Here is a 19,703-nt window from a genome sequence, read left to right on the forward strand (position 1 = left end):
TTTTATTGAATTAATTATGATGATAATGATACATTTTTAAGCAGTACTAGATCTCAAATTATACTACAAAGTAGTAACATCCAAACTACTTGACACTGGTTAAAAAACAGAGACGTCAATCAGCAGAAAAGAGTAGATACACAACACATAGTAGCATGATCTTAGTTATAAGGGAAAGGGTTCATCTGATAAAAATTGCTGAGATCAGAATTACTATTTAAGTATAAATGTTAACAATACTAAACACTTAAATCTGAGAAATGATTCAAACTTTTCAAGATACAAAGAATCACAGAATGCACCCAAGCAGCCATCTAGCTCAACATCTATAGCTTCATTCTACAGAACTGGATTCTAAATGTCTAGATTTCCATACTTAGACTATGGAAGGCACACAAGAACCAGAGCAACGGGCAGACACAATAGAGGCAATGAGGTCCCTGCCCAAGATGGAGGTGCCCAACACCAGCAAGGGGAGCTCCCCTAGTGTTTCAGACGGCTGCTTTCCCACTTGATGCTGCTGCTCATCCTCCCACCACTCTGATTAAGGACTTGGTTTCTCAGATGCTTTTGAGAATAATGATGAACTTAGAAGAAAGCTAATAGTGCAACAGAAGAGCGTCCAACAGCTGGGTAACTACCATTTTGCTACAAATCAATGGATCTTCTGATACTATTTTGATACTAATAATCAAAGGGTGGTTAAATCATTACTAAATTGAAGCAAATATCCTTCAGTTAATATTGCAATGACTTTTCTCAAATATTTAATGGCTTTATAGTGGCTTGATAGAATTTTACTCAACTAGTATCTGTGTACTTATATTAAAAAAACAGAAAAATAAAAGAGTATTCTCATTCTAAAAAATTCCAAGGTAACAGGACAGATACTGAAACTAGTATAACTGTATTATTATTTTAAAAAGTAACCCAGTATTTAGATGTAATAAGAAAGTTACCTTTTCAAAATGAATTGTTTTTAATGTTGATATTCTAGGGGAAAAAAATCCTTCACAAAGTCTACTATGATTCCTTATTATGATATAGTGGTGGGCATGGGTTCTTTAAAACTTCATCAGTGAAGTACAAGCCTAGGAAGTCTTATTATGCTGAGTAAGGTGCCAGTAACAGACTAAGCTTGTTTCTGATGAACATTCTAGCTAAGCACAGAGAAGCTCATGTAAGGCAAGTCACATGAAAGTTAATTTTTTAGTTGTGAGTCTATGAAATAAAAGAAAATACAAAATGAACCTCAGTTCTGTGAAGTTTCATTACATTTTTACAGTAAAGGAAGCAATGGAAGGAGAGGGAAGGAGCTAAGAATCATAGTTCTGAGACCATCCATAAATAATTACGTTGCTGGTAATACTCTAAGCGTGAGAACCTTGCGAAACAAACAAATGGATGTGCTTCTGGAATAACAATCATATAATTTTTTTTTTAACATTACTACTATGAAGGGAAGAAGATTTAAAAAAAGTTGTAGCTAAATAGAAGGAGGTCTCCTTCAAAATTCCTTTAACGGTGAAAATCAAAAATATATCAACAAGTTTTTAATAAGCATTTACTATGTGTCAACACATAGTAACCTCTTTCACTGATAAACCTCATTTGAAGAACCTTTGATTATGAAAGTCAGGCAAGACATAAAACAGACCAATATATGGTCAATGAAGGCTTTGACCACTGCCATGGTGGAAATCTAGCACTGAATGGAAAGTAAAGGGGTCTCTGTGAATGATGGTAAGGCTCTCCAAATGTTTATGATGACAGCAAACAAGATGCCTTCCCCTCTAAAGCTACCTTCCCTTTCATTCAATTTGTATTTATCTTGTATGTACTGAATTACATCTATGTTGTCTCCTCCATTAGAAGGTAATATCCTTGAAAGCAGAGAACGCTTTTACTTTTAAAAGAAATATTTCTTGCACTTCTCATAGTACCTATCACATGGTAGAGCTTGACCCACTCAACCAACAAGCACTTATTAAGATTAATAAGTGCTTGTTGGTTGAGTGTGTCAAGCTCTAGTACTTTGTAGAGTATTCTGGAAGAAATCCATAATAAATCAAAGGAGTTAAACTTAACCACTGACGCAAGAAATCCCAAATGGACTTAGAGAAGTCACCTGTCCAGATTATGACATGCAATCGCATGGATCACCTATAAAGTCTATCCATCAGCAGTATGCATCTCCTGAACAAACACTACACAAATTGGACCTAAAATTAAAAAAGCAGATAAGCAGGATATATTGTCTTGAGGAAATTCCAATGTTCCCTCTTAGGGGCTCTAAAACAAAGTCCCACTGTTTTAATAGCAATATCTTACCAGTATTTACAAGCTGCTTTAAATAATAGAACAGGTTCCAAAGTATTAAGCATAAATACCAAATAGAAGGCAAAGAAAACGTGCATGGTTGGTGTCTGCAGGCTGCAAAAATACGTAACAGATAAGAAACTTCAAAAAATGAGAGTAAAGGATATTATCAAGGAAATGATTGATAAAGTTGAACATGCTGGTCAAATGAAAGGAACAAGGGAGAACCAGTGGACAATCTGTACATTTCACGGGTATCCTCAAGATGACAGAAGTAAGCAAGAAAAGTCTTGGTCATGTTGCATAGCGCTCCTATGGTGAACTTATCACAGGGCACAGACTACAAATGTGTAAAGTATGGACAAAAATTGATGGGTTTCAATCTGAATTATTAATCTCCACATTGATGAAAGCAAAGATCCATTTGAATAACGAATACTTAGGTATTTAAGAAAATGTCAAAACAAAGCAGTAATTAAACAGTTTTTGAATAATGAAAAAAAAAAGATAAATGGGAGAATTCTCATTTCTCTAAAAGGATTACTCTGCATTGGCCTGCAGTACAATTCACCTACCACTTTTTCTACCTACTCATTAGACTCAAAAACTTTTGCTGCAGTCTAGTCCCTTAAATTTTACTTCATTTAAGTGGGAAAATGGCAAATTTGTTTGTAGAGTAGTGGTTCTGAAACTTTTTGGTCTCAGGACTTTACCCTCTCAAAAATTGAGAAATCCACAAAGAGGCGTTTGTGTACCATATACCTACGATTTTCACACTGGGGACCCCCTGAAAAACTCTTAGGAACCTCGAGGTACCTGGATTACACTGAGAATCTACAGCAATTAAGCAGACACATCTGCTAATGTTCTATAGCTTTAAGAATTGTTAAAGCACCAAGGCAATCATCACTATTCAATAAATCATGCATTATCTATCTTAATACAAAACTATAACTATGCCATTTTTTCACACTAATATTAACTACCTTAATGAACTCACTGGCTAAGTTCCCACATTTCAAGGAAATAAACAATGGACCAGATTAAAATTAAGTAACAAGGCCAAAGAAAAAATTAATACTATTATTTCTTCAAGATCTCTCTTCCCTTCCTGCCTCCAGTTTTTTCTCTTTCTATTCCCTCAGGCACACAAATTGCAAAAATAACGTTCCTAGGTCAGTCTAACTCCCCTGCTCATCCTGTCACTTTTAACATCACCCATTGACTTAAAAAATATATATAAATACGAGAACAAAGAGTATAGCATTTTTCACCTTTGTGAGCCCAGTGACTAACACATCATAGGTATTCAATATTTGTAGAATTGAATGTGATTTTCAACCAATAATTCAAATGATTCTTCTGAATTCAATTAAATTCTTCTGGAGACTTATCCAATTAATTCTACTTCCAATTTCTCTGTCATTATCACCTCAGCATATTGATCTGAACAAACTTTTCAACTTAAGAATTGTAGAATCTTAAAGAGTTGGAAGAGACCCTACAAGTCATTTACCTCTCCCTACTCAATTCTAAGGTTGTAATCCATTTTCCTATGCAGCAATTTCTTACATGAGCACATACCTAGAGGTCTTCATCCTCTGAATACTTTCAAGTCACTATTTCAAAAGGTAGCCTGTTTCTTTAATAAGAAATTCAACTGTCAAAAATAGCTAACAATAGATATCAAGGGCTAGACTATATAATATACATACTATTTATAAAAGTTTTAGAGAAAGTAGACAAAGAAGACAAGAGCTAAATATGATGGCTAAATCCAAATATCTTTATTTACTTACACGAGAGCAACTCAGAAGTGGACAAATGTCAGAAAGGAATAAGATTATTCTAGGGAAAGGGAATAATATGAACAATAGTTCATAGGACCATAGATCTAGTACTGGAAAGGAGTTTGGAAGAGGTCACTTGCTCCAAATTCTTGATTTTACAGATGAGGAAATTGAGGCCCAGAGAGGTTAAGTTTCTTGCCCAAGGGTCATATCTGTAATATGATCTTTGGTAATAAGCAATAGGTGTCAAAGGACAGATTTAAACTGAGGTCCCATGACTTCAAATTCAACATATTTTTCCCCATCAAGCTGCCTCCAGAGCAGAGACAGGAATAAAGTACATTCAGTAATCAGGAAACTAAACCTGAGGGTTTATGTTGGTGGGTAAAAGGATATAAGGCTAGACCAGGTAAACAGAGCTAAATTAGAGATGGCCATGTACCCCACTAAAGAGTCTAGGATGACATTCAAATATTTCATTATGAATTATTAATGCTCTAGGTTATTAAGGTTGGGAACAACAGAAACTTTTTAAAGCTTCCTGGATTTGATCTTCACAGTATTGTTATTGACCATTTCAATCAATTATCAAGCATTTATTAAGCTTTTATTATTCCTTAGCCACCCTGCTAAAGAACTGAGACAAAGATAAAAACCTGTAAGAAGTTGATGGTTATTGGAAAAAGCAATATGTACGCATAGGGGCAGCTAGGTGGTGCAGTGGATAGAGCACCAGTGCAGAAGTCAAGAGGACCTGAGTTCAAATCTCACCTCAGACACTTGACACTCACCAGCTGTGTGACCTTGGGCAAGTCACTTAACCCCAACTGCCTCATCCTGGGTCATCATCCAGTCATCCTGATGAAAATCTGGTCACTGGATTCAGATGACTCTGGAGGAGAAGTGAAGCTGGTGACCTGCACAGCCCTCTCTCACTCAAAACAAAGTCAAGGGCAAGTCATGTCATTATTTCTCAGATGGCATGGTCTTCTTCGGCGACAAAGGACAATATGGAACATAAATATATACAAATATTTTGAGTATCATGACACATAACCAGTAAGAAAACACTTTTTCACAGGCTCCTTTAACTCTCTAACCCTTAGAAAGAAAGAAAAAAGAAGAGAGAATTAGGATCCAGATGTAGAGCAATTACAACTCAATCTACATTAAATAAGGAGTCTCAAAAGGCTAAAATACTCATCAACGAACACTAGGGAAGTTTAATCCCTAAAATGCTAATTTTAAGCACTTTAGCCACTAGCCAACATATTTATCTGGCAGGGACACTAAGTGAACTCCAGCACTTGTGCCTGGATCTACGTTGGGATACACACTCCCACCCCCTACTGATACGGTCAACACACTCCTTTCCCAAGACCATAGACTCTGAACAATCACGTGAGGTGGAAGGGAAGGGCTGAAAACAGTGTAGTCTTCTCAGTGGGGCCTGGCCTAGGTTAGAGACTACCAAGACTTTAGACACTCTTCCTTGAAAAATCTACCCTACCCTGCAAAGAGGCATAAGACAATGACTCAGACTATCCACAAGAAATAAAGGAGAGTTAAGAGAGGGTCTAGGGCCAGGGAAATCTGTGTATGTGGGGTGGGGGTCAGGGGGGAACCCCGCTGTTCTAGGTCCAAAGGATGGGGACTGAGGACAAGGACCTTTGCACCAAAAAGTATTCAAAATAGGGACCTAGACTAGTGAACTCTATATTCCTCACTATGGGAAGGCTAGGGAATAGGAAGGGTGTGCCCACCAGCAAACTGAGATAAGACAGAGATTGTCTAAGACTGAGATAAGACAATGAATACATAAAAAGGCTGAAAGACTTTAGGAGAAAAAAAAAACTCAATAAAAGTTCAAAACACAAGAAGATAAATCAGTTGAGAAGATCAAAAAACCAGAAGGATGAATACTAAATCTTTAAAGAGATTACAAAGCTCTCATCAAATTCATAAGAAAAGTTAAATGACTTAATGTGATGAAATCCAGAATCCTATGGACTCCCAAGAGAGAAGAGAACAATAAGAAACTCTAGAAAGGCTCAAAAGAAAAAAAAATTCATAGAAGAAATAATTAGTAACAAATATAGATCAGAAATTAAAACTCTCAAAGCAGAATTTCTGCCTCTGACATTTACAAACTGTACCATGGCAAAATCACAAGCTCTCTGATGCTGTTTCCTCTTCTCTAAAATGTAGGTAATGATACTAGTAATATCTTACTACATACCTACCTCACAGTGTTTTTAGAAAGAGCAAATGATATGTCTGTAAAATGCTCTGCAAATTTTACAACACTACACTAATTCCGGTTATGTTATAGGGAACCACAAAGTTATGGAAAAAGAAATGACATAAACAGGAATTAATGAAGATCAATGAAAATTTTAGGGAAATAATTAACTTAAAGCATTTCCCCCCCCACATGACATGTCTATCTCAAGTCAATTCACATATCCACAAAAAAATTTGATGTACTTTAGAGAAGGATACATCAGCATCCACATAAGACTGCAATAACCGGATTTCTCCTTGTGAGTGGCATTCATATAATGTAACCTGATAAAACAAAATGAACAATGTATTTAATCTTGATAAGCATAGAAGCTTATTCTGCAGCTTTTGAGTAGGTTTAAGAAAATATGTTGAAACACTATAAAATGTTGCTTTAGAATAGAATCTCTATGAAGTCTTAAGTCAACCATGATAAAGTCTCACTTTACAATACATATGATAAACAACGTTATAAGATTTTTCCCTTCTTTCAAACAGTTTTTACAAAGTTCTTATGTAACTTGAAACTTGGAGCACGTTGACTGTGTGCCAAATAGAAAACAATCAGTAATTGTTCTGATAACAAATGAACATTGTAGATCTCAAGTATGCTTTCCCTACGAAAGTATGGACTAGTAGATACAACAGTGACCTCAGAGTAAAGAATCTGGATTCAAATCTCAACTCAGACATTTACTGTGTGACCCTGGGAAAGTCACTTTACTTTTCTTTGGACTTTCATCATCTGTAAAATGGGGATATTCATAGCACTCAATTTACAGGGTTATTGAAAGGATCAGAAGAGATAATTATGTAAAGCACTCTGCAAACCTGAAAGCACTATATTAATTCAACATTTAAAACATATTCAACTTTTAAAACATAACTTGATGAAGCTCATATGTATAATTTATCACTATTCATTAAGACTCAATGAGTTAGCCACATCTGCATTAAGTATATAAAAATACTCCTTTTTGAGATAACTGTTTGGTTTTATCAAAATACAATTCTGTTCACTTTATTTTAGAACATATAACAACAGAAACTTTGACCATTTTAAACCAATGCCTTTCATTGACAACAACCTTCATCTGAAAGCTTGGACCAGGACCTTTTTCTTTATATCTAACACAAAACAGCACCCATCTGATAAATCACTGATGAATTAAATTCCTCTCTGTAGGTCAAGCTTCGAAAAGGGAAACTGAAAAAAATGATGCCTGGCAAAACACAAGATTAGAAGTTGAATTTTGGTATTAGTAGAAGAGGCAGCATGATGAAGTAGAAAGACAGCTGGCCTACTGGCTACATTATAATTCTAAGTAAGTCACTTAACACATCTCAGCAAACTAGGCAACTTTCTAAGACTATAAATTGTAGTGCAGTTGTTAAGTTGTGTGTAAAGGGAGTTTTCTAATATGGAATTCCCTATACTAATTTTAAAAAAAGGTCCAGTTTAAAAAACATGTATGTTCAATTGAGTGGTATGTAATTTTTTTGTTCATCCTGGGGTTCACAAAATGTTTTAGGTATCCTCCAGGTAATTAATGACTACGTTTCCCACAAAGGGTACTGAGTAAGTTGCCTCATTTTCTCTGCCTGAAACTATTTTGTTTCTCTGTATTCTTTTCAAGATCAGAAAACCAAAGGTAAAAATTCAAATTGAAGAGGTACATATTCTATTTGCAAACTACACCTTTTAAATGGCATTTCACCATGATACCAACTCCAGCAATGAATCTTAGGAGAATATGTATAAACTAAAATTATATCAAGCAGGAAGAGAGTAGGAAGCCTCAGTATCCATGCAAGAGGATTCCCTTTAAAAGACAAGCAATGTCTTTTTAGTACTGCAACAAATCTTATCTAAGAATCATGAAGCATCTACCTTACACCAAATTTCACTTTATAGGAAGCTATAAGGAATGAAGCAGGAGTTGTGCATAAGAGCTTTTATTCTTACCTACTTTAAAGTTTTCATTTAAAAAAGGAAAGGAAGAGACTTTCTGGAGACCTCCTAACTTTTCTCTTGAAGTGACAGTTCCATCTCTCAGCACTTAGGTGATGTTAAAAGTGAATCAAAGGAACTGAAGTGGTGAACTTCAAGTTTCCACTTGAAAAAACTGATAACAATCCTTAAATTTTGGGAGCTCAAAAGCCTACAATTTGAAGCAGTTTAGCTTCAAGTTTCAACAATCCATGGCAGCTGAGCCACAAATGATTTTTTAGTGGTAAAGGTTCTGAAGCTGTAGACAAAATAGTGAAGCTGATCAGGTTTGTCTTTGCTGTTCTTCCAAATCCTTGGTTAATTCCCTTTCTACCTCCTGATACCAACCAGCCCCAACCCAGAATCTCCAACAAAGCCCAAAGTACTATCACAGTTTCCCAATCCAGTTAAACTTTTTCAAGGTGTTAACTGATTACCTGAACTGTCAGCAGACAAGGGGTTTAGGCTTAAAGATCTACATTTTAATAGGATATTCACCCCACAAGGTAGTGCCAAGGAAATAATGTCTGCCAAAGTGAAATGATTGGATGGTGATGGTGATTAAAATTAAAGATTTCCTGAAATACAGTGCATGGGCTTTTGCCCTACTCTATCCATTCATATTAACAACCATCCTACAAATAAACAATGCTTAGGGGTCCAAACTTTGGCTTCACTTAAGATCAACAATAAGTGTAATAACATGGTTCTTTTTCAAACAATTCTTATGCTTCTGGCCTATTTTGATTAGACTTGCTCAAGGGAAAAAAACCCAAATATTTATTGCAAATTAACAGAATAATTTTTTTATCTTATAATTTTTACTTAGATTTTTAAAAAATCATCTAACATCTTTAAATTTTTGAGTCAAAATTTTTCCTCAGTTGGTTTCTAAATAACAATCTCAAACTTTCTTGATGGTAAAGTTATGTCTACTAACTTCTTTCAAAAGTAAACCCATACATAGTGAATTTACTTAAATAATGGGGGACAATCTAAATCTACTCACTCAAAAACTTTAAAGTATGTTTATAGTTTGCATGAAAAACCAGCAGATATTTTTGAGTAAGCAATTTTAATTTGAAAACTTTTCATATACATTTACATTAGGGAATTTTTCTGAGTGTTCAACTATAGCTTATTTTTTAAAAAATCTCACATTATTTATATGAAATTCATTATTTTGAAACCATCGCACAAAACTCCAGTAAAACAGAATAAACTCCTTCAGGACAAGGACCATTTTGTTTGTCTTTGCATCCTCAATGCCTAGCAAAAGACAGGCATTTATTTAGTAAATGTTTATTTAATTCCTAAGTTGAAAAGAAAACCCCTTTAATATTATACTCACTCTGTTACTCCCTACAGTTGCAAAAACTAAGGGATCTCCTTCCTTACTGTGCCAATTAAATTGCACTCCAAATAATGGTTGGTTGTGGTCTTCCTGTAAGAGAAACAAATACCATGAGAAAGACTAATATGGTTTAGAAACCTAAAACTTTATATAGCATATTACATATCACTTTAGTATCACATATGAATCAACTTAATGAAAAATAGTAAGTATTTTAACTGTATGTCAAGCTCACATATTTCCAAATAGAGGGTGGGTAGATTAATCAAAATATTCAAAACTCAAATCATATATGTGTGTATGTATGTATGTATGTATATATATATATATATATATATATATATATATATATATACATATATATATATAAAAATAAGCTAACAATTATACATTTATCCAAAATACCTGAATATATCTTATTTATATACTTGGACCTAAGTTGAAAAACTAAATGCAGTATTTTCAGCTGTACAAACTATTTTCACCAAAACTTTATCATATTGCATTTTCCAGATCATATCATTTATTTTCTTGGAACAAGCAATTGTGAAATGGTTGTTTCCCTTATAGAATAAAATATAACAAGTTCCTCTAAAACAATACATTGAACATGCAAGCTGCAAAAATTCACAACCTTGAGTTCAGAACTTGAGAAATACATATAAGACTCAAAAAGGTTTACTTGAAAAAAAATCATTACTTTCACAAAAGCAACTTAAAAGATGTATTCAACTTAAAAGGAAAAAAAGAGTTATCAACGTCATTCACAAAAGCTTTTGGGGGAAATAGGAATTTACTGACAATATAAAAAAGTTATTTTGCCCCTGTTCATTCTCAGGGCAGTTTAGCTGTAAACTTTTGTGCCACTTCATAAGAAATACCTGATTTCATTTCTCGTCACTTGGAAAGCAATCATTTTAGTTTCTTAAGTATTTAAATGGTAACTTAAAGAACCTAAATTGTAAAGAAAAATTTTCAGAACTGCCATGCTTACATTAACATATAGAGCAAAGTATAATGATCATTTCTAAAAATAATCTACAATTATTACATTCTGAAATTATACTTCCAAAGAAAAGCAGTTTCAAACAAAAATCAGTTACCATAAATGTCTACACTCTTGCCTTAAGTATATTAGATACTTAGAAATTAAAGCTAATCTAGGTTTTAGTTTTATACATTTATATGATTTAAATTACTAATAGAGAAGAGATGAGAAAGAAACCATGTTAAATTTAAAGTTAACTTTAAAAAGTTAAATGAAGATTCTAATGCCATGTTGATGACAAAAATTTGGTAATCCTGAGTATAGTAGATATCATCTAGCCTTACAAAAAGAAACTTGAAAACAAATGACATTTAAATTCTACCTTATCCTTTAAAAACATATATACACACATATCATAAATAGATGAAAAAAAAAACCCTTTATACAAATTTAAGCCATCTGGTTCAATTTATGCTGACTTAAAGCAAATGCACTAGGGTTAGTCTTTTCAATTAGCTGGTGCCAGGAAGTAAGGTGTTTTGAAAAATAAAACATTAAAAGAAGGAAACTTGGCCAGTAGGAGGTAAAATTAAATAATAAGCAGCCTAAGTTACAAAAATATACATTTTATTTTCAAAGTAATCTTTGATAACATGTGTAGGACACTTTGAACATAAAACATTAGCCACTGCAAAATAATTTTCAAGTTTATAATTCAAGCTCACTGGGCTGTACTTCTCCCACATACCTTGAGACTATTTACACATTTGAAAGAATATTTGCACTTCTTTGACTTCCATTTTCCCTTCCCCCAACTCTTTCTTCCAGGAGCATTTGGAGTATTTGTTGGAGTATCAGGTCGTTCAGTGTTAGGACCACTTTCTATACTGATAGCATCATCCTGCAAAGACAAATTAGGAAATATAACTAAAAATTACAGAACTGTATTTAGAAGCAAATGATTTTGTTGTGGAGAATGATTATTCTTAATGAAACAATTCATTAGCAAGGTTTGCAAAAGGATGAAAGATATCACAAATCAAGTTTAAAATTTACCCCACCAAACATAGTGGGAAAGGCAGTTTAAGATAGGTACAAAGATAGGTACTGGGAGTGGGGAGACTTAAGTCTCGATCTAGTTCCAATTCAGTTTTTTAGGGTCATTTAACTTTTTGTCTCTTTCTGTGTATGGAAAACAAAGAAAAAGGTCTAGGTTAGTACTTCCCAATCCAAACTATATATTAAACAAGCAAAATAGCTAAAAAAACTCAAACACTCCCCTATAGCCATCCCTCACGATTAGGAGGTTAAGGACCAAGAATCAAAGACAAAGAAACCAGGAATAGAAGACAAATAGTGGAAGAAAAACAGAGTTTTAAAATTCATAGTCTTTAAGTTCTAAAAACAGTTAACAGTAAAAGTTTTTGGTAAAATGCTGCTACAGTTAGTCCATAGGGCTATACTTCAGAAATATTTGTCTTAAAAGATGATCTCTAAAGACCCTCCTAGCCTTAATATTCTATAGTTCTAAATGTGTTATATATGTGCCTAGCACAAAGTACTGCACCATACACTTAGTAACGTTTGCTGAATTAATCTATCAACATATCAATATACTACCAAAAAAGTCAATGAGAAAATAAAAGTTGTTATCCTGCAAGAATTTAATCATGTGAATATTTTTCAGTTAAAAATGCATCCCTGTAACTATCCTGCAGGTATCACAAATGTAGTTTTCAGATGCTTCTGTAAAACCCTTGCCAACAGCTATCCTAGTAGAGACTTGCTTATCAGATGAAGCCACTTCAGATAAGGAAAATTCTAAGATCTTAAAAAGAAAACAAAACTTCTACATTTATGACTGAAACCTACACTGAGCACTCCTGGTGTAGTTTTTTCAAACTAGTTACCAGGAATGGGTGAATTTATTTTATTTTTTAATAATTAATTTGTTTTCCATTTTCAACAATCACTTCTGTAAGTTTAAAATTTTCTCCCCTCCCTTCTCAAGATGGCATTCAATCTTATATAGGTTCTACACATACATTCTTATTAAACACATTTTCACATTTAGTCATGTTACATAGAAGAATTAAAACAAATGAGAGAAACTAGTAGACAAACCAAACCAAAACATAACAAAAGAGAAAATAGTCTGTTTCATTCTGAGTTCTGTCTCTATAGTTCTTTCTCTGGATATGGATGGCATTTTGTATCAAAAGTCCTTTGGAAATGTTTTAGGTCCTTGCATTGTTGTGAAGGGCTAAGTTTACCAGACACAGTCCTCATACACTGTGGCTCTTACTATGTATAATGTTCTAGTTCTGCTCACTTCACTCAGTATCAGTTCATATAAATCTTTCCAGGTTCTTCTGAAGTCCTCCTGTTTATCATTTCTTATAGCACAATAGTATTCCATTACATTCATGTACCACATCTTGTTCAGTCATTCCCCAACTGATGGACATCTCCTCAATTTCCAGTTTTTGGTCACCACAAAAAGAGCTGCTATAAATATTTTTGCACATGTGGTGGGTGAATGGGTGAATTTAGTATCAGACATGAGAATTATAGAATTCCCAAAAGTCAGGTCACCAAGGTAAGCAGTTCTTATAATCTCTTAACTTCTCTTTCAAGTTCTACTTGAAGGTTGATTCAAGGTTTACAGAAACTGTTTGTGATGGGAGTTTGTGTGTTTATTTTGAGAGAAGAAAAAGAATAACAAGAAAAATTGAAAAACTCTGATGACATTATGGAAACATTCAAAACTAAGTGAAATCTATATTCCATTATAGAATCTGACTCAAAGAGGCCTTGAGAAGCAAACTACTCCACATTCTAGAATATAATTAAGTCTCCCTGGGGAGATACCTACCTTTCCCTCAATGTACAGAGGCAGCTTCCTAACTGTCCTTGATAATATAGTTCAGTGGCTCAAAAATCTTACAATCATGAATTCCTCAAAATGTCTAAGAGTTTGTTCTTTGTGATACAATTTAAGCTAATTTTGTTTCATACTTTCTCAGTGGAATCAAACTATTAGTTCTAAACTAAAACCATCAAAAGAAATCCCCCCTAGGGTTATTTCCTAAATTAGTGATTCCCAAAGCTACTTTTGTGACACAACAATGTTTCCCCAACAGAATGGGTATCATGAACTATTCAAAATAAAATTAATTTCAACTCAATTATGCCATACAATGCTTTTTTTAAATACTGCAACTCTTACAACATTAAATACATAGTGTTTCAATTATGAATACCCTAATCCAAGAAGAAAAAAATTAGATAAATGAGGTTTATTTTTTAAAAGGGCATAAAACATGAAATTTTGAAGTTAGGTACATGAAAGAAATTAAATTCTTCCCTGAGCATTTCTCTCTTCTTTCACACATTTAAAACCTACCACACTAGCCCTTAAACTGAGGCATGGACCCTGAGGTGGAAGGGCCTGCAACAGCAAGGGCTGTATGTCATTAATGACTATGTAATAAATAAGCAAACATACCTTTTCTAGACTGAATAAATTATACTTCTCACACATGTTTTTCTACTATTTTTCAAACGTATGATGATGCTGTTGTAAAAATACAAATACATTTAAACTGTCACTGAACTCATACATAATGATGAATACTACCTATCTTCTAGTACAACTACTACATATAAAGGCAGGTCCCCAAAACTCAAAAAGATTAGAAACCACTGAGAAACTGAATTTGTAGGCAATTACTTTACATTTTGGCTAAAATGTCCTGTCATCAGTAGCCTGGCAATTTTTTTCCTTTTTTGTATTTCTCAAAATTCATTCTTCTTCCACTAATAAGTAAAAATCATCGAATCACAGAGCTAGAGATTGAATGGATCTCAAAAGTATTTAGTTTTAAGATGCTGCTCAGTCACTATCTTCCACATGAAGCCTTTCCTGATCTCCTCAATTGCAAGTCCCTCCCTCCCAGACTATCCTGTATTTAACTACTTTTCCTAACTTTACGTTTACACTGTATATATTTTATATGTGCTTGTCCCCCTAAGTAGAATGAATTGTGTCATTTTTGTACTTGTATCTCCAAGCACAGTGGGGGCCTAGCACTTGGGAGGCTTTTAATAAATACTTGCTGCTGATTGATGATCCACTCCCTTCATTTTATGATGAGGAAACTGAAGCCCAAGGAAACTGTGACTCATCCAAGGTCACACAGGAAACAGAGAGAAAGGACCTATATGATCTTTCCACTATACCACAGTAATCAACCTAATATCTTTTCTTTCTCTATAAGGCAGTAGTCAACTTAATTATTTTGATTTATTTCTCTGATCTCTTTCCAGTGGAAAAATGCATAGATGAGATAAAAAGAAACATTTTATATTCATTAAGCACCTAACATACATATGCATATATGTACCTGTGTTCATGTGTATATGTGTACACACCCACACCCACACACAAGGGGACCATGTGCCAGGTATTAGGGATAAAATGACACTAGGCTTCAAATAACTTACTTTCTGCCAAATGGAAACAACAGTTACATAGAAAAGTAAATATAAATATACATGAAGCCATTTTAGGATGGGGACAGAGTGAATCAGGAAAGGTCTCTTGAAAGAGGTGGTGCTTGGGCTGAGAGTTAATGGGAGTTATGGGTTACAAGAGGTAGACTTTAGCTGAAAGAGCACCATCCAGGTGTGAAGCACAAGTCTATGCAAAGTGTGGACAAGACATGAATGTTAGATTCAAGGAAACATCAACTAGATTGGCACAGCTGGAATAGAGAGCACTTGAGGGAGGTTGGAGGTGGGGGGTTATGTAATCAAACTGGATGGAAAGGTTAGATGCAGATTCAAAAAAAGCTTTAAATGTTAAACAGAATGGTTTGTATTTGATCCCAGAGGCAATAAGAAACTACTGAAACTTTTATTAGAAAATGATGTGGTCAGACCTGTACTTCACATTCATATAGAATATAAGCTTCATATCTGTGAATTCATTTTATACTCCTAATGAAACATTTAACAAGTACTTAGCAGGTGGCCAAGGAGGAAAAGAAATAAAATAATAGCAGTATAAGAAATAGTCTCCACTATTTTTTTTTTAACAATAGCACATGCATGACTGTCCATATATTCTCATTTCACAGATGAAAACAGAATGATTGTCTCTAAAACTCATCACTTATTTCCTTAAACTAGAATTAGATCTAGAACCCAATTCTCTTAATTCTTAGTGCCCACTTTCCCCCCCTAAACCAGGTATTATTTTTATTTTGGGGGGATATAATCAAAGTTAAGTGACTTGTCCAGGGTCACACAGCTACTAAGTATCTGAGGTCACATCTGAATTCAGATTTGCTGATTTTGGGGCCAGTGGTCTATCCACTGTGCCAGTTAGCTGCCCTGAATTAGCAGTAGAGAGAGAGAGAGAGAGAGAGAGAGAGAGAGAGAGAGAGAGAGAGAGAGAGAGAGAGAGAGAGAGACAGAGACAGAGAGAGAGACAGAGAGACAGGAAGAAAGAAAGAGAGAACTGCTTCCCCTTCTACTTCCTGTGAGCTCAAAGGTTTTAAAATGACAAAAAATTCCTTGTGGCTAACTTAGTACACTACTCACAAAATACTCATGGATCTATTACCATATATTCAGACCTTTATTTAAAGTTATCAATAAACATTTACAGTACTGAATATTTCATATAAAACTCCAAATAAGCACTGCCATTTCATTAAATAGATTAGGGCTGGTTTTCCATTAAGGCAACTGTCACCATCAGATTTCTACTGGGATATTTCTATCATACCTTTCCACTATTTCTGGCATTTTTTCTTCTTCTTTAATACTTCAACTCAGAATTGTAAAATTATTTTATTTCTACTCTTCCCTCACTCTTCTATTATTCTTTCCCCTAACCTATCTCCCTAACATATAGCTTTTCTTCCATATATACATCTGTTAGGTTTGATTCCAATACTTATAATAACTTCTTTTAAATTAACTCAGTTGAGAATGTTAACATTGTCCTCTTTAAAAAGATCAGGATAAAGCAAAAAAAAGGTCATTAATCTCTTACTAATTAATCACATGTACAACTGGAATATTTCTTAGTCTAAAATAAAGGTAATTATCTGTAAAACACAAGCTTTGCTCTCTCAGCACAGTAGGACAGAGCAGGGAGTGTAGGACTTGGAAGTAGAGAACTTAAGATCTGAGTCCAAGTTTCGCGATGTAAATTTTTCTGTGATCTTGAGAAGTCATTTAATCTCTTCAGCCTGTTTTTTTCATCTGTAAAATAAGAAAATTGTACTAGATGACCTGGAATCCCCTTTTCAACTCTAAATCTATGATTCTCATTTGTCTGATTATCAAGTACATTATGGTACCAGCAATAGAATCTTAACACCACAAAAATCAGTTGCTTTGAAAAACAAACACTAAAATGATTTTGAGACATATTGTAGATAAACTGAATACAAGAATAGAAAGAGGGCCTATCCTGTGATTTTCCTGCCACAGGTAAATATCCAGCTGAGAAAACTCCATTTACCAAAGCAGGTTGACACAATCACAGAAATTAAGTAACATGCCTAGGGTCACCCAGACAATGTCACAGACCCAGGAATTGAACCAAGGTCTTCTTGGCATTGAGGCTGGCTCTCTATCCCACTATATCATATTGCCTCTGTCATAAGAAGTCTGGAGAACAAATCATTTACCCCCCGATTAAGTTTTGGTGTGCTAATCCAAATGTTAAGTTTTGTGGCTTCTTAGAGACCCCAACCACCTATTTCTTTCAGTGATCCTCTGGAGGTTATAGATTTCTATTACACAGTATTCCTCACTACTCTTATTTAAAAGATTCTTCTTTCTCTTTAGAATGAGGAGTGGAAAGAGGGATGGACCTGGATTTAAATCTCAGTTCTGCCACTTAACATGTATAACCTCAAGCAAATCATTCCCTTCTTCATGGCCTCAGTTTCCTCATCTGTGAAAAGGATTAGATTGGTTGGATTGGATGGATAGATTGGATAGATTGCTGGATTAGATGACCTCCAAGGATCCTTCAAGAAACTAATTTATTAATTTATTTATTTATAAACTAACTTATTAAACACCTAATATGTGCCAGGCACTGTGCTATTTGCTGGGATACAGAAGTAATAATTAAAATCTGTGCTCTCAAGGTGCTTACAATCTAGCTATGTAAGATGTGTCTATCCATGCATGAATGTAAGCATACGCATTATATATGTATGCGTGTATATATATATATACACGAGTAAAAATGGGATGAGGTGAAAGGACAAGCAGCTGGGGAAAGGCGCGGGGGTCCCGCTGGTGCTTCAGAAAAGACTTCAGGTAGGAAGCCGAACTTGAGCTGAGCCTTGGAGGAAGGAGAAGAATTCTAAGCCGTAGAGGTGAGAAGGAGGCACATTCAGGCACCGAAGGTACGTCGGCGCAAAGGCAGAGACAGGAGATGGGAGCACGCGCGGAGAAAGTGAACTACATCCACACTGGAAGGGGCGCGTGGGCAGCGCCCCCAACACCGACTCGCTCTCGGTCTGAAGTTTTCCGAAGAGAGCTGAGCCCTTCTACCACCGTCCCCTCTCCCCGGACGCCCTCGTGGGCCAGCCCTACACTTCGTTGGGCCCCAGTGTGTCCCACTAAAACGCTGGCGCTGGAGGGGGGTAGGTGGAGGGCAAAGCTCCGGGGGGCGCACTACCTGTCAAGCGCACGCCGGGCCCCACGCTCCCCTCCGCGGCACCCGAGAGCCGCACGCCCACGCTACATCACCCCGACCGGCTCCCACCCGGGCACTCCGGGCGCTTCCTCCTGCCGGGGTGGGGGGAGGAGGCGACTGGTGACTCAGGTGAGGTGCCCTCCCCCACGACAGAAATATTCCCAAAGAGCCCAGGGGTGGGGGTCGGACACGTCGTCATCGCCTCCCCACCCGGGGGCTCTCCGCGCTTCCCGACGCCCCCCTTTCCGCGGGATGACACTCGTCCCGCCCGGACGGCGGGGCCACGCCGGCACAGGCGCCCACTCACGTTCTCGTCCCCGGACAGGTCCGGGTTGCTGTTCTCGTCGCTGCTCAGCTTCTGCTTCTTGGCCGCAGGCATGTCGCTTCCCGCCGGCGCTGTCGAGACTTCCCTCTCGGACATGTTCCTGCGCCTGCCCCCGGACTCCTGTCGTCGCGGCCGCGGCCTCCGCCACACCGCCGTCAAGCAAGCCCGGCCCGCGCCGGCCGCAAAGCCGCCGCCGCCGCCTCCTCCACCACTGCCGCCTCCTCCGGCCCCCCCACCGTCGCAAACCGCGCCCAGCCGCCGAGGCGGGCGGGCGTGCGGCCCCGCCACACTGCTGAAAAAGGGGCGCGCGCTTGCGCGCGCCCGCCCGCGCGGCCTCCGCTTCCCCTCCCCTCGCGGCTCCCCCCGCCCCTCCGCGGCTCACCCCACTACCCCCACCAACTCCCCCGTCGCCCGCCCGGCTCCGTTCACGCGAAAGGGCGTCGTGGGTCCGCGGGCTTTCAAGAGCTCTTTCCCGCGTGTCCCTCCAGACCCTGGTCTTTCTGCCCCGTTCCTCACCACCACCTCGAAAATGAGTGGCGGGAATGGAAGGGACTCTCCCTCAACCCTTCCGCCTCCCAAAGCCGTTTAAGCAGCAATTGGCCGAAACCCTGGATCCCCTGACGGGTTTCAGGGGACTGAGAGCCGCCGGAATGGACCAGACCATTGGGCCGCCAACGGCGGGGAAGGAGACGAAGAGATGCCTCTCTTCCTGGGAAATGAGGCGAGGGGTCGCAGTCGTGCCTTCGGCACTGAAGTCGTCATATCATTGAGTGTCGAAGGACTATGGCAACCTAACTCCAGATGCTGGAATGGAAGTAAATAACTGGAGGTATTGATACTTTAGGATCCTCCGCCGAAAAAAATGGAAGTTACCTATGAAGGAGCACGCATGCGCGAGGATGTCGTATGATACTGTCTCCGC

At 37.0% G+C, this 19,703-nt stretch overlaps 1 protein-coding gene across 2 annotated transcripts in view; it reads right to left on the reverse strand.

Moving 5' to 3' along the window:
• The window catches only part of EED (embryonic ectoderm development), a 32,564-nt gene extending 13,487 nt beyond the window's left edge, over nucleotides 1-19,077 (reverse strand). Inside the window, exons 1-4 of one of the 2 annotated variants that reach the window (XM_072610625.1) lie at nucleotides 18,764-19,077; nucleotides 11,473-11,625; nucleotides 9,734-9,826; nucleotides 6,612-6,677 (exon numbers count right to left, since the gene is read on the reverse strand). In XM_072610625.1, coding sequence (XP_072466726.1) covers nucleotides 6,612-6,677; nucleotides 9,734-9,826; nucleotides 11,473-11,625; nucleotides 18,764-18,877 — 426 coding nt within the window. In that variant the 5' untranslated portion in view covers nucleotides 18,878-19,077. The remainder of the gene's footprint in view (nucleotides 1-6,611; nucleotides 6,678-9,733; nucleotides 9,827-11,472; nucleotides 11,626-18,763) is intronic. The other variant, XM_072610624.1, reaches the window with a different exon arrangement.
• Between the last annotated feature and the right edge of the window lie 626 nt (nucleotides 19,078-19,703).

This window comes from Notamacropus eugenii, chromosome 5 (genome assembly GCF_028372415.1).
Source record: "Notamacropus eugenii isolate mMacEug1 chromosome 5, mMacEug1.pri_v2, whole genome shotgun sequence".
NCBI lineage: Eukaryota > Metazoa > Chordata > Mammalia > Diprotodontia > Macropodidae > Notamacropus > Notamacropus eugenii.